We start from the raw sequence: 15,622 nt of genomic DNA on the forward strand, positions 1-15,622 counted from the left end.
TTATCTATTCGTCAATTGTATGCCAAACCCATGTCTGCGAACCCTGAGAGGCCCTGCCGCTCAGCGAGCAATCCCCTGGAACAGGGGGTTGCCACCCCTGCTGTGCAGGAGAGCTGCCCGGGGAGGTGTAAAAACAACCGAACAAAACCGTGATGCTGGTCCCACCCTCAGGGACTCTGATTTTACTCCTCTGAGGGGGGGGGCCCAAGCCTCAGAATTTTTAAAAGCTTCCTGGACGAATCTGATATTTTTTGAAGAAGAAGAAGACTAGCCCTGAGCTAACACCTGCTGCCAATCCTCCTCTTTTTGCTGAGGAAGACTGGCCCTGAGCTAACATCTGCGCCTATCTTCCTCTACTTTATACGCGGGACACCTACCACAGCATGGCTTGCCAAGCGGTGCCATGTCCGCACCTGGGATCCGAACCGGCAAACCCCGGGCTGCCAAAGCAGAACGTGTGCACTTAACCACTGCGCCACGGGGCCGGCCCCTGATATTTTAACTTTTAAATGATTATTTATTGCTTTTTTTTTTACATTGGTGTGAGGAAATGGCTCCTACTGGCTTTTTAAAAATAATTAATTTTGGGTTTTTTTATTGCAGTAACATTGGTTTATAACATTATATAAATTCCAGGTGTACATCGTTTTATGTATATTTTGATTTCTGTGTGGATTACATTATGTTCACCACCCAAAGACTAATTACTCTTGAAAGTTATTGCTAAATACTAAGGAATTTCACAAGCCGAACAACCAGTGGTAGCTTGAAATTGCCCATGGAGGCGTATTTACAGCATGGAAATGGGTAAAAGTTATCAATAAGGGCTTTTTGGGGGGCTAAGGTAGAGCCTTTTTAAAAAAAATTTTTTTCCAGCATATCACTGAGAACCACTCAACAAACCCAAAAACTGCAGGGGAAGAATTCTTGCTCCGTATATTCTAGTTCTTAACCCTAGTAACAAAGCAGGCCTTCCGAGGGCTGAGCATCTGACCACAACATCGTCTTGCTGCCCCTTTGAGCGAAACTGTTTCCACCAAGTTTTGTTTTGGCATTTTGCCCTCAGTTTAATCAAGAAATCCTATTTTTAAAAAATGAACCTTGTGAAACCCATTACTGCATATGTTATAAGTATATTTTGAGGACAGCACTGTTCTTAATAAACTTCTCAAGTCTCCAGATGAAGCCCCCATGAAAACTTTGTTTTAAAGTTAAATATTAGGGGGAAAACACACACAGCATCGCGCAGGGTAATCGCAAAGTTCTGCCATCACGGCCCCTGAGCACCCCTGTTTCTTCCTCTCCCTTTTGCTGCCCATTAGGCTTTGACCACGCTTCCCAGCCTATGAAGAATATCTCCCCACTCTACTTCCTGGTCACAACATTCTATTCTAATTTGTATTTCCCTTGGCACTGAGAGCTTCTATTTTGCTATATTAACGTATGTTACTTCTTAGAGGGCCTGGCAAATCCTTCAGGAAATGAGTCAAGCTATGTTTGAAGTATAAACGTAGACTCAGCTTTTGCCTCATTTATGATTTGTATAGTACGTTGCTGCTGAGACTCAAAACTTAGCTAACACTGGACTCTCCTAGGGAACTTTAAAAAATACACCTGCCTGGGTTCTATCTTCAGAGATCCTGATTTAATTGATCTAGGATGCAGCCTTGGTATCAGAAATGTTTAGAAGTTCTCTAGGTCTTTCTAATGTGCTGTCAGAGTGGAGAACTTAAGAATGTGACTTTTTATTACTCCCCTGAATTCCAGTTCTGCCAAGCATAGAAACCCCAGCCAGATTAGACCTCTTCTGTTCTATAGACTTGAGCCCACACCAAGCCCAAGTTCGCCCTGTGGATGTGTGAATTCAACTGGTGACTGACCACCTGGGGCCCAACCCAAGAGCCCGGTCAGTTCCCATGGCTGGAGCCCTGGTGCCTCCCAGACCCACCTTGCTGTCTGTCCCCACCAGCCTCGTGACTGAGTCTGCCAAAACAGGAGAGAGATAGACAGTTACCAATAAAATTGTGAAGTTTTCCAAAACACTGTTCATCATATATTTCTCTGGTAAGTGTTTGAGCTTGTGGATGAAGTTGATCATATATTCACACATCGGGGAGCGGTTTATTCGGTATACGAAGCGGCCATTCTCAAACCTTGCATACTCCGTCTGTGAGGGAAAGAGGATTTGACTTCAAAATACGTGAAACACATATTACCACCTACAAAAGCATTTCACTTTTCCAACATGAATCATCTGCTATGTGCTATACTATGTAGTTTAATTAAAAAAAAAAATCCTACCTCCAAACTTAACATCATACTTAGAATCTACTATTTCTCTGGAAATTAAAAAAAGAAGTTGGGAAGATAACAGCTTTAAAAGAGTTCTATAGATCCTTTTCAGTAAAGGTCAGAAAAAATCACCTACTCAGTGATCCTCTCCCTGAAGATCGGGGAGAGCAGCCCAGCCCGTGACAATTCCTCAAGGAGCCCCTCAGATCCCTCAGAGATCAACAGCCAATGCAGCTAATTTCTCTACTTTAGAAAAATCCACTTCACACGGAGCACGAGCCCCTGACTGTTATTTATGTCTTTACTAAAGGAAGACAGAAAATACTGGTATATATGCAGTTTGAAGATCTCACTGAAGTTCTTAGAAATAAGAAACACACTCCTAGATAATCTGGATCAAAGAGGAATTAACATGGAAATTACAAGCTATCTAAAGAGTAATGAAAAGGAAAATACTTTACATCAAAACTTACAGGACCCAATGAAGCTTTACTCCAAGGAAACTTAATGAAGCGGCTTCATATGCCTTCATCAGGAAAGTGGGAAAATTATGGAATACACAAAAAATTAAAGGAAAAAACCCACAAAATAAACCAAAACCACAAAGAAACCAAAGGAAACCAGGAATGGGAAATTAATAAAGATAAAAGCTCAAATCAATGTAATAGAAATAAAAAATGTAGACAGAATAAATTTAAAAACTGGTTTTTTAAAAAGACAAACCCTTTAGAAGCTGAAGAAGGAGAAGAAAGACAAGAGACAAAACCACAACTACAGCAGAGATTAGAAGATTTACACGAGGCTACTTCACAAAACTCTAAGGCAAAAAAAAAAACCAAAGAAAACCTAGAGAATAGGATGATTTCCAGCAAAATACAAATTGCTAATACTGAACCGAAAGGAAACAGGAAACTCCAATAAGTCAACTACTCCAGAAATTACTAGAAAGTTGTTTAGAGATCCACCACTGAACAAGGTACAAGACCAGATGGTTTCACAGACAAGTTTCATGTAACCTTTAAAGAGCAGTTATTTTCAATGTTGTTCAAATCATGCCAGACCACAGAAAAAGGCTGGTCTCCCAATTCTTTTTATGAAACTGATGTGTATTCAATATCGAACTTTGATAAAGAGATTATAAAAAGAATAGACTAATATTGCTTATGAGATGTAAAAATTTTACATAAAGTAACAAACAAAAGGCATCGATGTACCCAAACTAGGACTTCCTTCAGGAATGCTGAGGTAGTTCACACACAGGACATGTGTTAACTTGTGATATCAACAAATTGGAGAAAAATTGTACATAAGAGCAGCTGAAAAGGCATTTGATAAAACATTGCAGTGATTACTAATAAAAACCCTAAGTAAAATAGGAATAAAAGAAAGCACATAAATATAAAATAAAGACCATTTATAGAAACCAACAATAACTGTAATCTTGAATGGCAAAACACCAAAACTATTTCTACCAACCTCAGTAACTACACAAGGACACTCACCAGCACTGCTTTTATTTCTTTTTACAACTGTGTTGGAGGTTTTAGCAAATGAAAACAAGGTGAGAAATAAAAAAAAAAGTGGCGTAAACAGTGGAAAAGAAGAGATAAAATAAAGCCTTCTCTTTTTTGCTGTTGCTAAGATCATATACACAGAAAATCCAAGAATCTAGGGGAAAAAAGCCACTAGAGATAAATAAGAAAATATGGCAAGATGGCCACATAGAACATTGATATTCAGAAAGCAAGAGTTTTTTGCTATTCTAGTAATTAAAATCTAGAAATGGGAAACTGCATTAACAAAATATATAATATTTAGAAATATATATATAACAAGAAATATACGAAGACTATATAATCTCATTAAAATAGATAAAATGAGCTGGAAATGCAAATAAGTTCTTGACTGAGAAGATTTAATATCAATAATACGTCGATTTATCCCCAAATAATATCTAAATCTAATGCAATTACAGTTAGATTGCTCAAACAAGGTTTTTGCTTTCATTAACATTTTTAAATGATCTCCTTATTTGGAAGAATAAGTGCTCTTTCTAGCCTAGAAAATACATGAAAAAGAGGAATAACGAGATTGACTTGCCTCAGCGATACGAGAACATACTATAAAGCCATTGTAATCAAATCAGCATGGCATTGGGACAAGTAGAGACAGAGAGTGGAATGGAACACAGAGACTCCAGAAACAGCTCTCAGAGTGTGCAGGAATGTGGAGGGGGCAGACCCACTCACAGTTGGAAAAGGATGAATCACTTAATCACTGGTTTTGACACAAATGCCTATCTATTCGGAAGGAAATATAAGCAGATTCCCATTTCACACCAAATGCAGAAAGACATTCTAAATGGATTAAAGGCTTAACTATAAAGTTCCGCCTGCCACACCTCACAGCAGCCTCTCCTGAAACCTCCTGGGATCTCATCGTCAGAAGCAGCCTCTCCCCGCTCCCTGAACTTGGAGAGAGCGCCGAGCGTTCTCTGAGGATGCAATGAAGAATGACTGGAACTCTGGGAAACGCAGTAACCAGTCTGGTTCCTCTTTTCTCACACATATGTGTCCAGGCAGGAAGTCCATGTACAGACAAGCCCTGACAACTTGGCGGCAATGCCTACCACTGACCTTCCACATTCCCCATCGCCACCAGGTCATTCTGCTTGCTCCTCCTCAACGTCAACGGCGTTGAGCCGGCTGCCCTCCTCCTTCATCCATTTTTGTCCTCTGCTCCTGTTTGTGTCTCCCTTCCACTCACCCCAGGGCTGGCTGCTGCTCCCCAAATTTAACCCTTACTCCTGCGCTCTTGCAGGAGTCCCTCTCTGCAGCTAGTTCTCCGTTCCCATAGCTTTAACTGTCCATAATGCTTAGGATTCTCAACTGGCATTTTCAGTCTTTACCCAAATCTATCTTTTTTTAAAGGAAGATTGGCCCTGAGCTAACATCAGCTGCCAATCCTGCTCTCTTTTGCTGAGGAGGACTGGCCCTGAGCTAACATCGGTGCCCATCTTCCTCTGTTTTATGTGGGATGCCTGCCACAGCATGGCTTGACAGGTGGTGCATAGGTCTGCACCCAGGATCCAAACCGGCGAACCCTGGGCCAGAGAAGCAGAACGTGTGAACTTAACCGCTGCACCACGGGGCCGGGCCCTCCCAAATTCTATCTTGGGTCTACAATTGTGCCCTGACTACTTCTTCTTGAGTGCCTTATCTCTTTATCTCTGGGTTGTCCTTCCAAGCATAAAATGTGTGATGTTTGACTCTTCTTCCTCTGTCATCTTTAATAGCCAGTCCGTTTCTAAGTTCCACTCACAATTTCTTACCAGATTTCCCAATGCCACCATTTTAGTAAAGCTCACGACCGCCTAAGCTTATGCTGACCATCTAGTCAACCCACTTATATCTTCTGCCAGCATAATCCTCCTCCACACCATCCTCAGGACGCCGGTCCTGTGCTCAGGAGGCGATGAGGACCCGCAGCAGCCCCAATCCTCACGTGCGGCACAAAGGCTTAAACGCCACGGCCTGGCGCCTCTCCCCCAGCGCATGCTCTCTCTCCCGCCTCAGCACAAAGTCTCTGCCACAGTCAGGCTGGGCTCCCAGAGCTGCGAGGCCTAGGACCACCCAGAATAAAAACTGTTCCCTGAACCTGGATCAATCAGGTGGTAGGTAGAAGACTCTGGAAAATACAACTTTAAATGGAAGGTCAACAGCAAACATTCACACAAAGCAACCCACTCTGGTAAAAGGAACATACATTTTTTGAAAGGGAGAGAGGCATGAAATATAAAAGCCATAAATAGGGATCTGATCCCAGGACAAACTGAAAGATATTTTAAACAATTCAAATGAAGGGAGTGGAAATGGCAAAAGCAACAATTCCAAACTCAAGGTGTCTGGGTTTTAGGAGGCAGATGTCAGCTGGCTGAATACGACCTTGGTGTTACCTACACACGTGGAAATGCCCTTGGAGCTGGGGGTGGGAGGGCATCCTCTGATGGCAGCAGGGCCTACCTACACCCAATTCCACACCAGGACACCCCCACGAGGCCGCAGGCAGGACTGAACGCCACCGGCCGGGCAGGGCCGACCTCAGCCAGCCAGGGAGGGCTGGCAGGGGACTACCTCCTTGGCTTCTTTCAGTTGCTTTCAAATCATTTTGCCTTTTTAGAACCAACAGGGAAAAGCAGTGGGAGAAAGGGGGAGGGAAGGAGAAGACACCAAAAAAATAAAACTCGCTTTCCCTGTGAAGGTTTAAAGAAAGGCAACAGTCTGCCCTTGAAGGAAGGTTCCAGTACAAAAAGGCCAACTTACCTCTACTTTTTCTACTACTTGCTTCCCAAAGGAGCAAACTTTGGTGGAACAGGTGACGGTCATATTTTCAGAACTCTCGTACTGACTGGTTACACCATAGAAGGCGCCAGCATCATCCTGAATGTTGCAGTTTAAATCCGCCTGTTGGAAACGAAACAGAGGTGGGGTTATTCTCCCATCGCAGGAGTCATGGCAACAAGCAGTAAGGGCCAGGGCGAGACCCCACCATCCTGGCGGAGCGGAGGGCAGGGTGGCTCAGGGAGGTGGTGAGTGACGCTCATCAAAAGACAAGTTCTACGGCCCAGCGGTCATTTTTTCAAGAGAGTATATTTGTATCTATTTCGTTTTACTTTCTTGCGTTTATTAAATACTGTACCCTTGTAATAAAAAATCCTTGAGGTCTTTGAAATATGTACAGAAAGTAGTATATGAACTGGATTCATATTCACAAACCTGCAGATATATTTAAAAGAACAGGAGAATCCGTAGCTGACTGGCTATTTGTTATATATGTAGAAACAGAAACTTCATTATAAATTACAGCATCCAGAGGGGAAATGGTTCCTACTAAAGACTGGCTTACAAAGATGCTAAATAATTAATACAAATTCCCACTCATTTAACATATTGTTATGATGACCTAGTATGTGAGGCTTGTGCTGGACACTACATAGGACTACAACCTGATAGGGGACACACGTACATAAAATGACTATAATCCAGATAGAAAATAACTACCATGTCAAAGGTACTCAAAGTTCAGCCAATGGACAGCAATACTGTCAACCAAGGGTATTACTTCAGGGAGGGTTAAGATTTGAACATGCAGACAAGGGCTGAGGGACTGCTAGCTCTGGCTCAAGGACTCAGGAGACTAGGAGAAATGAGCCTGGAAATGCAGCTAGGGCCCAGGTGGCAGAGGGCTCAATATAAGGGGTGCGGGCTGCATCCTGTAGGAAATGGGGACCCTTGAGAGTCAAGGCACAAGAAACGATGTGGTCAGAGCTGTGCTCCAGGGAGACAGGTGTCTCAGCATGTGTAACACCCACTGGAGGGGGAGGCTGCCCGGCTGCTGCAGCGGACACATTGCTGGTCACGGTTCCCTGCCCTTGACTATCTCTTGACCAAACCCACGGCACACTAGGCTCTGGGCGTGGAGCTGGGGATCAAAGAGTGAGGCAGAGCGGAGCCAGTCCCTGCTGTCCTGGGGCCTACAGATTTAGGAGGGGGGCCATCCCAACAGAGAGAAGCACCCCTGAGAAGGTACAGAGGGACGTGAGAACAAACAGTGGGGAGGGGGCCCCAGCTTGGGGTCAAGGAAGCTTCGGAGGATGATGCAGCTCAGATCCAAAAAAAGAAGAGTGGCTGAGGCAGGAACAGCATGCTTGAGAGAGGGTGTATAAAGGGCGTGCAGCCAGAAACAAGGACCAAAAAAAGGCTGCAACAGAGAGAGTTGGGGAGGGGGACAGGAGAGGCTAGGGAAGTGGGCGGGTTTGGGTCTTATATCCTAAAACCAAGGGACACAGGAGTTCTAAGCACATAGGATGGGGACAGTGACAGGTTATGATCAGATCTGCATTCCACAAAGGCACCCCGAGAACAGCCTGGAGACGACTTAGGATGAGAGTAAGACTGAGCACAGAGACATGTCAAGAGGCCATCAAAGCAGTCCAAACGAGAGGTGACGTTCGGACCACCATGGTGGCTGCTAAGAGAGCGACAAGTGGATCTGCTACACCAATGAAACTCTGTTTTGCGAGGTTTGGTACATTCTGACTAGTTAACTTGAATACCTAGACAGGCACCAACCACCGTGAAGACCTGAGTCATCCTCTATATATTTTTAATAAGGACTTGCATTTGAATTTTCTTCTTGAATTGAGTATCAGGAAAATGTCCATTTCCTTAGGCAAAACTTCATATTTTCTGGCTTCAGATAAAAAGAAGCACAAACTTTATATTCTCCCTTTTTTCTTATGTGCCAAGAAATTCAAAGCTAAATTCAGCACTCAACTACCGTAATTAACTGATGCGGGCACCCCTCATAGCAGCTAACAACCAGGGTACAGCTCCTTTTACTGGATTCCAATCTGCTTTTACTTGTACTTGTCCAGCTTTATATTGTCCATAAACTTAGTAACACTCCCTCACATTTTGCTTTTCGGAATTATATGGGGCATAAACCCTAAATAAGTAAAAATACCCAGGTGAGCATTTTTCTCACATTCAAAGGTTTGACACTGGGCTCTGTGAAAGAGCAGACTGGTGGGAACCAATGGATGTCCTGGTCTGACTGAGATCTGTATGTGAGCCACCCAAGGTGGGAGAGGCCCCGGGGTCCACCCGAGCTCCAGCCTCCCGGGGAGAAGGGCACCCATATCCTGGGCACACAGGAGCTCTGACACCGGTTTACCATCCAGCTGTCCAGGGCAGTGGGCACCTGGCGTGCACTGGGCGTGGGCCTGCAAGAACTACTGTGCCTCGTTCTGCCACCAGCTGAGAACACATTGCTCAGGGGGGTGGCAGTGGTGGGGTTTATGCTCTTACCGTCATGACATAGATGTGCCAACAAGTTTTAGCCTTTTTTAAAAAAAGTAAAAACATGCAGGTGGTAAATAAAGGGGAAAAAGAAATCAAACTGGAAAAAGAGTGTTTATGTTTTATTTCTACCCCTGAACTTGCCAACCTCCCCAGAGGCGACAAGGGTTATCTGTTTCTCAAGTGTCTTTTTAGAGATATTTAACATTTAGATATTCCAGCATACACACTCCCTCTTTGCACAATCAGTAGCATTCTTCTAAACCTTGCTTTAAAAAACATGTATATATAGGGGCCGGCCTGGTGGCACAGTGGTTAAGTGCACACGTTCTGCTTCGGCGGCCCAGGGTTCCCCAGTTCAGATCCCAGGTGTGGACATGGCACTGCTTGGCAAGCCATGTTGTGGTAGGTGTCCCATATATAAAGTAGAGGAAGATGGGCATGGATGTTAGCTTAGGGCCAGTCTTCCTCAGCTAAAAGAGGAGGATTGTCAGTAGTTAGCTCAGGGCTAATCTTCCCCCAAAAAAGAAAAAATGTATATATATACATAACTACATCTTAGAACCCATCCAGTAGTGATATAGAATATCAGTTTTAAAAAGAACAGCCATTTGAAAACCTGAGCAGCCGCACCTTTTACAGCTGCATCTTATTCTGTTACACAGATGCACCGGGATTTAACACGTGCTCTCCTGGTGAGTATTTAGGATGCTTCCCAACAACGATGCAACGAGTTTAGGTGCAGCAGGAAAGGTGTATTAGAAATTACTTCTAAATTCCTTTCTTTAAACTTTAAAAAGTTCCCAGCTTTGAAAAAGAGTATTTATGGGCTATCACTACACTGTCAGCTAATATTGTAATTCAAACACACACATTATTTTGGATGTAATCCCGTTGTTTGCAAAGACTGGTCAACTATGGAAGCAGGACGGTGTTTTGGATGTAAGGAGTGGAGTGGGAGGAGCAAAGGGAAATGGGTGACGGTTCAGGAGTCAACAGGAGAGTTAATGCAGTTTGCTTATGTTTTTAAAAACTGTCAACTTCAATTTACTTCGGTCACTTAACCAGGAGGGAGGTTTCCTAAGAAATGCACCTCAACTCCCTGGGCACAATGTTTTCTGTTCTTCCATTTTTTCTGTGCTTCATTTTTCACTTTATTCCCTTTAGTCACATTATTTTTGACAAGCAAAAGACTTACAATGTAAACAAACTTGGACACACAAAATCTAAAGCAAGCAGAGAAATAAATATACACAGTAATTTGTCAACTTAAAATGCTAACCAAGTTGAGAATGGTATCCACTATAATCTGATGTCAGCAGAATTGCTGGACATTTTCACAGCTTTCATATTTCCAGCTGTGCCCATGAGTTTCCAGGCTTAAATAACGTGCATGAAAGTGGCTGTCCCGCAGCAGTGGCATACCTGGTGGATTTCACAAAGAGAGTGGATCCTTTCTAGGACCCCTTGCCTTTATTTGACAAAATTATTTTCAGTGATAAGCAGCATTCTGTTTCACTGTTTTAAATTTTAAATACAAAAACTCGAAAAGTAGTAACGGAGAATGACAGAGTTGAACTCAAGTTGTGATGACAAACAGTGAACCTCCTTATGGCCTGCACCTGGGGCAGACCATTCCCACCCACCTCACCTGCGGTTCATCACTGTCCCTTAGGAGCCCCAAAATAATTTTAATTAGTTTTAATTGAGAATGGATGACCTGCAGTTGTAATGACAGGAAGCTATAAAAAAAAGAAGCTATTTGAGATGACACATTATAAAAACCTGCCCTCAGAAACTATCTCAACAAATTGAGTTTTAACGTTGTCAAAGCTAACTTTACATAAAAGTAAAGCATTAGGCACATTCAGAGAAGTGCACAAATCACAGGTTTACAGCTTAACTTCCATAGAGTGAACACACGCATGTAACCAGCACCCAGATGAAGAGACAGAAGACCTCCCCCCACACTACCCTCCAGGACAATCACCCCTGCACCTCACAAGGGTAACCATGATCCTCAAACACCGCACATGAGTTTTGTCTGGTTTTTGGAACTTTGAATAAGTGGAATCCCTTAGTGTTGTTGCCTCTGGATTTATTTCCATTCGCTCAGTGTTACAGTGTGAGATCCATCCTCGCTGCTGTTGTGCGAAGTTCATTCACTCTTGTTACTGTAGTGTATCCCACTAAACGGAAGACACCACCATCTATCCATCCTACTACTGAGGGGCACTTGCGATGTTTCCAAATTGGATCCATAATGCATAGTGCTAACCAGCACATTCTCAGATACGCTTCTGATGAACACCGTACGCATTTCTGTTGGGTATTCCCAGGAGGGGGAACTGCTGGGTCAGGTCTATGTGCATTTTAGCTTTCCTTTAGATACGAGAGACAGGTGGTTTTTTAATTACCCTGTTTTTTTTTTTTAACAGTTTGAGAAAACCTTATATTTAATTATTAGTGTCAATTTAATAGGTTACATTTTTAAAAGGCCTCCCAACTAACAGTAAATAACCAATTTGCTATTACAACTGCTTTGCAATTACTCTTGAACATGGAAAATAACTACGTAGCCGCCCAACCGTATCACAGCTGCTCCTGGGGAATTTTCTAGGAGGATGTATTGAGGTGAAAGATAATTATCTGTCAGCTGATGATATTACGGTTATCCCAGGAAGAAATGTGGTCGCTGAACTCCCACCGAGCAGAGGTAATATCAAAGGAAGAAGGCCAGCGTTCAATCAACAACAAAGGACGCACACTCCGTACTGAGTCTGGGATTCGGGCTGAATTCATTACCCACCGGACCGATTCATTTTTCCCAACCGAAAACTATGGTCAAACCTATTTCATATAGTACTAAAGGCAGGAAAATGGGGAGAAAAAATGTGCCAGGATCAGAGATACAAACTATTTCTGCCTAATCAGCTTTTATCTGACCACAGGATATTTTCTAAAAGTAAACAAATATAAAAATCCAAGAAACAGCTAAAAACGAGCAAACATGTCTTTCCAGCAAATTCCAAATTCAAACCAGATCCTATCCTTCGGGGACCAGCCAGCCTAAAACAGTCGGTCATGGGCCAGGTTCTGAAGTCTTAAAAAAACAAAATGCTTGCAAACGCGTCTGGGGAGGGCAGGTCCCGGCAATGGGCCCCTCTAAGCAATCTGCCCACCCTGCCCTGGAACTGAGACCCCACGTGTGAACTGGTTTCAGAGGCCAACTCTTTCTCCCGCAACCCAATGCAGAAATCCTCTCTACAGCATCCTGACCGGCACTGCCATCTGGCTAAATTCCTTCAGATATAGGAAAATCATTACTTTAACAAAATACCTACTATGTGCCGGACAGACTTAATTGTTAGTTCTTTTTCCTGTTGTATTAGATTTCTATCGCTGCTTTAACAAACTATCACAAGTTTAGCTGCTTAAAACAACACAAATTTATGATCTTAGACTTCTGCAGGTCAGACATCTGACACGGGCCTCAGCAGGCTAAGATACGGTACTGGCGGAGCTGCCTTCCTTTCTGGAGGCTCCGGGAGGGATCCGTTTCCTTGCCACCCACATTCCTCGTCTCTTAGCCCCTTTCCCTGTTTTCAAAGCTAGCAATGCCAGGCAGAGTCCTTCTCATGCTCCTAGCTGCCAAGTCTCTAGACCTCTTCTTCTGCCTCCCCCTCCCACTTTTAGGGAAACTTGTGATGACCCTGGGCCCACTCAGATAATCCAAGATATTCTCCCTATCTGCTGATGAGCAACCTTAATCCCCTCTTCCGCGAAATGCAACAGATTCACAAATGCTGGGGACGAGGACTGGGATGTGGTTCTGCCTACCACACCCATCGAGGTGCAACTCGCCTCCCTTCCATTTAGAGCTCTGCCTTCTGGAATCATGCAGACCTAAGAACACTTCTCTAAGACGGTTCTGCAACTCTTTTCTTTTTTTTGAAAGATTTTATTTTTCCTTTTTCTCCCCAAAGCCCCCTGGTACATAGTTGTATATTTTTAGTTGTGGGTCCTTCTAGTTGTGGCATGTGGGATGCCACCTCAGCGTGGCTTGATGAGCAGTGCCACGTCCGCGCCCAGGATCCAAACCGGTAAAACCCTGGGCCACTGAAGCAGAGTGTGTGAACTTAACCACTGTGCCACAGGGCGGGCTCCCGCAATTCTCTCTCATTTCCCCCTTAATCTCACCCTTCCTCTCTCCCCTCTCAGCCACGAGCTGCTTTGGGTCCTATCTGCTTCCTGGATTCAAGGTCTACATGTATTTTTATTAAACTCCATCCTGATTTCAGACCTCCCTTCCATCTAAAGCTGATACTTGTTAATTCTGACTCTTCATCTGTTGTCATGCCACCTCAGACATCTGACTGACAGCAGGGACAGCAGTCACTTCTTTGAGTGAGTCTCATTTTCCTCATCTTTAACCAGAGAAGACCAGCGTCCAACGGCCACCATGGTGACAGGAAGATAGAAGGCACACGAAACTCATCTGTAAACTGCAACGTGCTACACAAATGACAGCCGCTAATCATACTGACAACCACTCCTAGTAACTTGTTGATTTAAAGCACAGACCAGGACAGAGATGAAGACAGAGCCTCAAGTCACCTCTACAGAGATGTGACCCAATGTGGATGGTTCATGTGACCCAATGTGGAGGGTGGTTCATGATCAATAAACAAGATAAAAATTGTCCCCACAGAGCCAGTCTGAGGCCTAACCCGCACTGATGAGGTCAGCAGCACAGGCCAACAATGGATTTTTCCAAACAGGAAAGTCAGTACTTTTTCTGATTTGTGAGCTTAGGACAAGTTTTAAGTTTTGGGTGTAACTGCTCAAACACGTAAAAATTATCATCTTTCCAGCAAAGATATGATTGGAGATGTTGCAGAATTCGTTCTGGAAATAGAAAAGGCAATTAACAACAAATGTGTGTTGAGTGAATGAGAAGACTTTAGGGTCTATCTGTGGGCAAGACCTGGAAAACAATATAAGGTCGAAGCGGAAGCAGGGTACAGTGCCAGGCAGGGAGAGCTGACCGCATCAGACAGCAAAGAAACAACAAAATGTAACATCAAGTTTTCCCAAATTCTCCCCTAAATCATCTTCTCTTACACTCATTACTCCTGCAGCTGAAATATTTAAGTCACCAGACAACACTCTGGATTGGTTTCTCTTCTACTACTTCTCATTTGTTATTCATGGAGGCACTCCACTGTTTAATTTCATGTTTTTGAAATTCTAAAAAAAACATTAAAAATGCAATATTCTTCAAAGAATATTTCATGGGTGAGGAAGAATGAGGCCTAGCCCAGTTACGTGGGATCCAGAGTCCCCTGAGGGGAGGAGGGGTGGGCCAGGGGCTCATCTCTGCACAACCTCAGGCCTCTGGAAACCCGGCTCCAGGCGGCTGAAGTGACACCATGGTTGCCAAGTGAAGAATGGCATTGTGTAGCTCATGCAGAAGTGGCATTTGGCGGATGACAACTACTTTCTCACTGGGTTCAAGAAGGAAAAGCCTGCTGGAACAAAGAGGAAGCAGATAACCCCAAACGCAGGGGACAGGGTAGGGGCGCTGGTCATGACAGGAGCAGGCTGTGGACACTCCCTTCCCATCCATCTCTCCTCTCCGCCCTGAGGGCTTAGATGTACTTGGTTGCAAAAATGACAACATCAAGGGGATTGTCCTGACAGGAGACAGTAGAGTAGGCGCTGATGGATGCAAGGAGACGCTGGCATTTTCAAACCACCACTTTGAACCTCTCCTCTTCATCCTCTCTGAGCAATGATCAAAGGACCAAGATTCCAAATTGTGAAGCAATTTTTTCCAATGGCAGCATCTGGCTCCTTGGCAGGCAGCACTGGGAGCTGGGTTCTGTTGTGGGCAGCCGTCCAGGCCTGCCACATGGCGAGAGCAGCAGGGTACCACGCGGGCCTTGCAGCTGCTCCCGCGGGCGCCAAAGGACAATCCCTCTGCACTGGGCCCCGCGCCGCCGTTGGGCAGAAGCACCCCACAAGGCAGCGCTGGCAGGGGGTCTTGAGGAAGCTGGCTCCTCCTAAACCCTCCCACCTGACTCATTTGCATGCATCTGCCCCTGGCCGAGACTCCTGAAGCCAGCCCCCACTGGCATCCGGAGGCTTAGATGGAGGGAAGCTGGGAGAGCCCCCAGCAAGGCAGTGGGGAGAGCGATGGAGCTGCCAGAGGGAACGGTGCCTCTGAGTGATCACTTCAGGCTGTTGTGCCCTGCCCAACACAAGGGACAGCAGCTGCAGTCTCCCGCCACAGCTGTTTTAAATAAGAATAATACGAGTGAACTCAGACCCTGCTCTTCAAGTTACTACCCACTAATTACGGCATATATTTACATCTACAAAATAGAAGATTTTTAAAAACACCCCTTTATTGTGCAGATTGGCACCCCTATTTGAATTTCGTAAACATTTAGTACTTCAAAGATTCT

The 15,622-nt window shown here is 44.3% G+C and overlaps 1 protein-coding gene across 11 annotated transcripts in view; it reads right to left on the reverse strand.

Moving 5' to 3' along the window:
• The window catches only part of TEAD1 (TEA domain transcription factor 1), a 254,197-nt gene that overhangs the window by 12,171 nt on the left and 226,404 nt on the right, over positions 1-15,622 (reverse strand). For all 11 annotated transcript variants that reach the window (XM_046685825.1, XM_046685827.1, XM_046685824.1 and 8 more), the window contains 2 exons: positions 6,615-6,755; positions 2,015-2,167 (listed from right to left, as the gene is read on the reverse strand). In XM_046685825.1, the coding sequence (XP_046541781.1) occupies positions 2,015-2,167; positions 6,615-6,755 (294 nt within the window). The remainder of the gene's footprint in view (positions 1-2,014; positions 2,168-6,614; positions 6,756-15,622) is intronic.

Source organism: Equus quagga, chromosome 14 (genome assembly GCF_021613505.1).
Source record: "Equus quagga isolate Etosha38 chromosome 14, UCLA_HA_Equagga_1.0, whole genome shotgun sequence".
NCBI classification, from domain to species: domain Eukaryota; kingdom Metazoa; phylum Chordata; class Mammalia; order Perissodactyla; family Equidae; genus Equus; species Equus quagga.